The sequence below is a fragment of the Trachypithecus francoisi genome, unplaced genomic scaffold (assembly GCF_009764315.1).
Source record: "Trachypithecus francoisi isolate TF-2019V2 unplaced genomic scaffold, Tfra_2.0 Lachesis_group1, whole genome shotgun sequence".
Lineage (NCBI taxonomy): Eukaryota > Metazoa > Chordata > Mammalia > Primates > Cercopithecidae > Trachypithecus > Trachypithecus francoisi.
This window is the reverse complement of record NW_022681454.1, coordinates 115,758,231-115,765,407: the sequence shown is the minus strand read 5'-3', so window position 1 is coordinate 115,765,407 and position 7,177 is coordinate 115,758,231. Positions and strand designations below refer to the sequence as shown.

The following is a 7,177-nucleotide window of genomic DNA, read 5'->3' as shown; positions in this document are numbered from 1 at the left end:
CCCTCCAAGTTGAAAGCATATTAGGTTGATTGCTCCCAAGTGATAAGGTTTTAATTCTCTAAAAAAAGAGAAAAAAATCACAATGTACCTAATTTTGAAAGTAAAGCTTAAATTATGAATGTAAAGGACTTCCCATTATGACCTTTGTCCCCAGCTCATAAGTGTGTATGTGTGTTCTTTTTCGTTCCTTTTTTGACATTTAAAAAATTATTTATCTTTTAGAGATGGGGTCTGTTGCCCAGGCTGGAGTGGACTGGCATGATCACAACTCACTGCAATCTCCAACTCCTGGCTCAAGAGATCTTCCCGCCTTAGTCTCCCAAGTAGCTGGGACTACAGGCATGTGCCATTATACCTGGCTAATTTATTTTATTATAATTTTTAGAGTCAGGCTGTCGCTATGTTGCTTAGGCTAGCCTCAAACTGCTGGTTTCCAACTCCTGGCCTCAAGTGATTCTCCTGCCTCAGCCTCTCTAATAGCTGGGATTACAGGCAAGAAACACTGCACCAGGCAACTCTTTTTCTTTTTTAATGAAATAATAGAGTTAGTAGAAAATAGTTTGCTTTTTTTTTTTTTTTGAGGCGGAGTCTCGCTCTGTCGCCCGGACTGGAGTGCAGTGGCTCCGCCTCCCGGGTTTACGCCATTCTCCTGCCTCAGCCTCCTGAGTAGCTGGGACTACAGGCGCCCGCCACCTCGCCCGGCTAGTTTTTGTAATTTTTAGTAGAGACGGGGTTTCACCGTGTTCGCCAGGATGGTCTCGATCTCCTGAACTCGTGATCCGCCCGTCTCGGCCTCCCAAAGTGCTGGGATTACAGGCTTGAGCCACCGCGCCCGGCCGAAAATAGTTTGCTTTTTAAAGTGCTTACTTAATAAAATAAAAAGTGGGCAACTCGAAATAAAAAAATCGAACAATATCAAAAATATTTAAAAGATTTTTAAAAATCAAAATATAAAATAATACCAAAATTTAAAAACCGGGATTCTATTCCCCAATGTTCTGTTCAAATCTGTTAGATTTATCTTCCCTTGACCCTAAGTAATATCTTGGGCAAGCCCTAGAGCTTCTTTCCTGACCCTTAGTTAATAAGATATTATCTGGTCACATTCAATCACAATAATAGACTCATTTTAGTAATAAACATCTTAAGACTAGTAATTAAAACTCTTTACTTCACACTAAGTTTCCTCCCCAAGCTTGGCCTGTTCCAGGTTGGCAGCGTGAAGTAGGGAAAGGAGAGATATGGTGACCTTTTCTTTGTACCTTACTAGCTACCCTCTATACCCTAACCACACATACATACTGAGCTGTGGCTTCTGACTCTACTGGGTTTGGGGATGAGAGGCAATGAGAGTGAAACGAAGGAGTGGTTTTAATTAATGGCACAGCTAAAACCGGATTTTGTTCTCTCTGCACATGGCAGATGTTTAAAGCTAATTCTTTCTTTTATGCAAGTTTTTATACTATCCAGCCTCATTTGTACCTCTTGAAATTTTGCTCGTGGCCTATCACCATTCAGGATCAAGATAAAAATTAATGAGCACTTATTGCATGTGATGCACTGTACAAAGTGCCAGGATATTTATCCAAACTCCTGACAATGCTAAACACAATGCAAAAAGACATATTAGAAAAAGAATCTTATTAACTAACTTTTCAACTATATTTCATCATAAAGTCTTACTTTATAAGATAATTGCTGCTATGAAAAAGAGACAGGTCATGGTCTCATTTCCCAGATGTTATCTGACTTACGCTATAAATTATATTAGCTCCAACACAGTGTGCACTTTGAACTTAGAAAAGCAATCTTCAGATAGCATGCATTCTAATTCTTGAAATAAATATGCCCACAAACTGTAGTTTAAAACAGAATAGGTATGCTTCTCATGTTTTAATTCAGTTGAATTTCAGAAGATCTCAGGAATGTACAGAATGAGAATTAATTAAGAATTAATAAGAATTCTTATTAATTAATAAGAATTAATTGCTTGACATAGAGTAGTTAGGAGATTTCCTGAACTTTAAACTTCCACATCACAGTATGGGGTTGGTTCTAAGATAAGAAATATAATAAATTATTGCCCAAGCACAGACCTGAATCTCTAGTTGCCTGGAGGCTGACTCAACTGAAATCATGGCGTTTAATGGCACTTGGAAGGTAGACCGGAGTGAAAACTATGATAAGTTCATGGAAAAAATGGGTAAAGACCTTATTTCTTTGTGGCTTATTCTTTGTTTTCTTACAAACATTTTTCTTTCTAACTTCTAAACCTCTAGGAGATTACAGATAGCTTACGGATGGCTCCTAATGTGGTAGTAAGGACCCAGAAGATGTTCAGAGGAGGGAAACCATATTCTCACTTCTTACATTAGGAAGAATCCACTATCTCACTAATGGAAGAAAAGATTCTTTGAGTGCTGTCCTCGGAAACACACCAAAAAGATCCAGATATGTTTCCTTCACTCTTTAACTGAAAAATGACTTTTTTGTTGTTTACAGTAAGAAAATGGCAGCGTGTAATGATAACTTCCAGATTTGAAAATGTTAAATTCTAGGAGATGGAAAAGCAAAGACCATATAAGAAAGTAATGGGAAAAAGTTCTCTTAAAATTTATAGCTCTGAATAAGTTAGATTTAATTCTCATTTCTTCTAACTTACAAAAGTTTTGGAATAATCTTGAGAAGCTATGTATTTTCTTCAGGGAGGCTTAATTTAACTGATTTATAAATGGATACCAATACTCTGGCAGCCCATATACTACACAAGACAGGCAAACAAATTTGTGTCATTCCCCTAAAAGAAAAATCTGCATCAATTATAGCTTACAGTTTAGGAATTCTAAGTTTAAATTTATAAAATTTGTAGATTCTTACAGTGATTTTGGCTATAACATTTGCTAATTTTCTCATTTTTGTGTCAGTCAGAAATGCCACAAGAAACAAAGAGAATTATAAAGTTCAAAATTTTAAAGGCACTATGAAAAACAAAGGGGCATTTAAGAAAAAAGAATACTGTATATGTAGAATTAAATATGTGCTTCCTCATAAATATATGAATATACATTTTAATCCTTCATTTGATATTTCTAGAACTTGATTTACTTAACACTGAAATGAAGTTTGTTAATCTTATTAAAGTTGTTCAGCTCTAAGATTCTATAATTCTGTACTGTACTTAATTTTTCTCAAGTTTTTGAAAAACAACTTTAATCAGTCCTCTTGATCTGATTGAAACTGAACTTCTATAGAAGCAATCTGAATGCTCTTGTGCAAAGGCAATGCTACCGAGTTTTCTTCCCACCCTCAAAATAAACAAACAAAACATAACTTGGAAAAATAAACGCTTCCTATGGGATTTGACTTTATTTTCTCCATTGTCTTACCTTTTGCAGGTGTCAATTTAGTGAAAAGGAAGCTTGCAGCTCATGACAATTTGAAGCTGACAATTACACAAGAAGGAAATAAATTCACAGTCAAAGAATCAAGCACTTTTCGAAGCATTGAAGTTGTTTTTGAACTTGGTGTCACCTTTAATTACAACCTAGCAGACGGAACTGAACTCAGTGTAAGAATTTTTTTTACGAGCAATGCATTCTTGATTTTTCTACCCAATATTAAAATGATCTCTGCTCTATTTCATTGGTTGGTTTAATTAATGCAGGTCTCCTTTATTTACTGAAGAAGCCAATGAAGTTTGTCTATGTTATATATTACACAAATTGGCAGGGTTATTTAAGTATTATGCTTTTATTTTTATACGCATCTGTGAAGAATCTGAATTGAACAATAAGAATTAGAAAAAATATCTTTTGAATGACTGAGTATAGACTTATTCATAAAAAAATTAAAATTGTGTTTTTAAACAGTACAGCAACAGAAGCTTTTAGAGTTAATATGTAACTTAACTGTAATAGCAATTTAATATGTTAAAATAATAAAAGAAATGAACAAATGAGTGAGTTACCAAATGGCAAGCTTTGATGTAGTGCAGGTCATTGAGAGTGTACCTTTTCATGTTTAAGATAACACATTTTAGGAAGTCATCATTTTCAACAAATTTTTTAAAAACTTTTTTAGCCTCAACATTTTTCTATTTAAATTACGCATGTTTGTAATGACAATTTAACTACTGAATGTTTTATCAGTTATGCCTTTCTTTAATTAGTTCCACAATCACACAAATTAAAACAAGCACAGAGTTGTTAACCTCTCCCTGAAACTTATTAACTATGTTAATAAGTTAACCATGACTATATTTCTGGATATGTAACACGAAAGATTCAGAAAGAAGCCCTGCTCATCTGCCTTAAAATTCAGCATATGGAAATTATTTAAGAGAACAAGCATAATGGTTATCAACACATACTCTGTAGCCCAATGGTCTAGGTTCACTCCTGACTGTGACTTTAGGTGAATCACTGGGCCATTTTACAGTCTCCTCTTCTGTAAAGTAGGATAATAGTATCAATTTCATAGGGTCATCATGAAGATTAAATGAAAAAGTGTGTCTACAGAACTCAGAACAGTGCCTGACATGTGTAAGACCCTAATAAACTCCATTATTGTTATTATTATTATTACGTAGGGGACCTGGAGCCTTGAGGGAAATAAACTTATTGGAAAATTCAAACGGACAGACAATGGAAATGAACTGAATACTGTACGAGAAATTATAGGCGATGAACTAGTCCAGGTGAGTTGTAACATTTATAGCTATTTTCAAAAGGCAAAAATTACTACAAAACAATTTTTGTCACTGCTGAGCTAGATCTTCAGTAAACAGACTTCTTTTCTCATAAATCTTACTAATTTTAAAAATATTGTATAGCTATTTTCTGATGCCTACTTACTAAAGAGAACTTATGTAAGTCAAATGATCAATGCCTATTTTAACCGAAAATGTAAATGACTACAAACCAACAAGTGTTTTGAAATGGCTGTATCCTATATCTGTATAAAATCTTGCTATCAAGTACAAGAAAAAATAGTGTAAACTTATACTCATATAATATATATGAACATATATAATATAAAAATAGTATAAACTCATATAGTATAAAACTATAATAATACCAATATTTTTCTTAATTTAGATGTAAATCTTAAAGATAAATTCTTCTGTTTGTTAACACCTTTCAGACTTACGTATATGAAGGAGTAGAGGCCAAGAGGATCTTTAAAAAGGATTGAACATTATTCTTGGAGCACAGCCCAAAATACAAATTGGACAGAAGATCTATATTGTACCAGAACTGTTTCTTTCACCCCATCAAGTATAAGGTTACTGACTGATTGGTCCTTTTATAAACATTGGTATATTTCCATTCGTGCCAAAGCAAAATAAGTAAAAGCTAATTAGGATTTAATCTGTTTTATATTCTCTAAGACATATATTTACTAAAAGAATTTGTGACATTTTAAAAAACAAAAATAAATACTGTGTCCATGTTGCTTTACATGTAGCCTTGCCTTTTAAAACAAAAAGTATGTGAATATGAATTGACAGATTGTTTTGGTAGAGAGAGGGTCTTCCTCTGTCCTTCAGGCTGTAATGTAGTGGAGAGATCATAGCTCGCTGTAACCTCAAACTCTTGGACTCATGTTATCTTCCTGCCTCAGCCTTCTGAGCAGCTAGGGCTATGGGTACACTTCACCATGCCCAGCTAATTTTTGTTTTCTTTTCTTTTTATTTTTTTTTGAGATGGGGTCTTGCTATATTGCCCAGGCTGGTCTTGAATCCCTTGCTTCAAGTGATCCTCCTGCCTCAGTCTATCAAGTTGCTTTTTTTCTTTACATTTGATAAACTGAAAACATAGGCTGCATATGACTCTTTAACATCTTGCACTGGTTGTGAATACTTTTCTGGCACTGGTTGTAAGTAATATCTATTATTACAAAAATAATATATGCTCAACCAGAAAACTTAGAAATAAGAAATGCAAATGTAAAATCAGTATTTCCATAACTCATAATCCAGAGATAATTGCCATTCTGATTTTAACAGATATCCTCCCAGTCCTCTTCCCTGGGGATAGATATTTCCCAATACATACCACTTTGAATAGGATGACAGGAAATAAATGATGTACTAATTCAAATTAAATTATTGTATTACATTTTTCTACACATCAGTGATTCCCAGGCTTGGCTGAAAATCAGGATCATCTGAGAAACTTAAACAATTTCTGCATTCTTAATCTCCACTGTTATTCTATTCTATCAGAATCGCTAACAGAACCAAGAATTCTAGAAAATTTCCTGGTGATTCTGATGCAGCCTGTCCACTAACTAGTTTTTGAGAACAATGGAGATATCAGTTATCAATGTTATTTTTAACCACCCCCCTTCTTTTTTGTGGTGGTGGTGGTTTTCTTCACATAAACACATACATTGTCAATTTTCCAGGGCTCAAAAAGTTTCCTTTTATTCATATTTTCACATGACATACTATTTCATGTGCTTTATGTAACTGTATTTTAGCAGGCTATATATTAGGGGATGGAGAGAGGGGTCAAATTTTTCAGCATTTGCAGCTGCAACTCTGGACTTTTCACAAATTCTTTTTGACACTGATGCAGATAACGGTTTAACATTTACATAGTTCTTACTACTTGCCCCACACTGTTCTAAGCAGTGTATACATATGACACATACATTAAAATGTAGGAAGAAAAATGTTTGAGTACCTGATGAAAATGAATAGATTAGAGAGTGTGTAATCTTTGAAAGTTGATACTGTGTGTTCTCACTTATAAGTGGGAGCTAAATAATGTATACACATGGACACACCAGAGTGTAGAATAATAGATGCTGGAGACTTGGAAGAGTTGTAGGGTTGGCCGGGGGCCAGGGTGAGGGATGAGGACTTATTTAATGGGTACAATGTACATTATTCAGGGGGCGATGGTTACAGCCCAGACTTTACCACTATGCAATATATCCATGTCACAAAACTATACTTGTACTCCTCAAATTTATACAAAAAAAACCTTAAATCTATGTTCATTTTATAATTTCATAAAAATCTTCACATAGGAAATAGTAATTATTCAGATTTTCACATGCTTCTCTTCATAAAAGCTCAATATGCTTCTATCCCTCTAATCTTATGTGTCTACCATATATGAATCAGGAAAAGGTAGGTATTAATCTCACTGGAGAGAGACAAAGGCAC

At 34.3% G+C, this 7,177-nt stretch overlaps 1 protein-coding gene across 1 annotated transcript; it reads left to right on the top strand.

Annotated features, from left to right (window-relative positions):
- The first annotated feature begins 2,077 nt into the window (after nucleotides 1-2,077).
- FABP2 (fatty acid binding protein 2) lies at nucleotides 2,078-7,002 on the top strand. The gene is made up of 4 exons (XM_033215136.1): nucleotides 2,078-2,203; nucleotides 3,396-3,568; nucleotides 4,589-4,696; nucleotides 5,143-7,002. The coding sequence occupies exons 1-4, from the start codon at nucleotides 2,137-2,139 to the stop codon at nucleotides 5,191-5,193; spliced, it is 399 nt and encodes a 132-aa protein (XP_033071027.1). The 5' UTR covers nucleotides 2,078-2,136; the 3' UTR covers nucleotides 5,194-7,002.
- The last annotated feature ends 175 nt before the right edge of the window (nucleotides 7,003-7,177 follow it).

Bases quoted from the DNA above. Each gene is read 5' to 3' on its own strand.
- FABP2 (XM_033215136.1), top strand. From the start codon at position 2,137: ATGGCGTTTAATGGCACTTGGAAGGTAGACCGGAGTGAAAACTATGAT. The intron at 2,204-3,395 runs GTAAAGACCTTA...TACCTTTTGCAG, and splicing joins TAAGTTCATGGAAAAAATGG to GTGTCAATTTAGTGAAAAGG. The intron at 3,569-4,588 runs GTAAGAATTTTT...ATTATTACGTAG, and splicing joins CAGACGGAACTGAACTCAGT to GGGACCTGGAGCCTTGAGGG.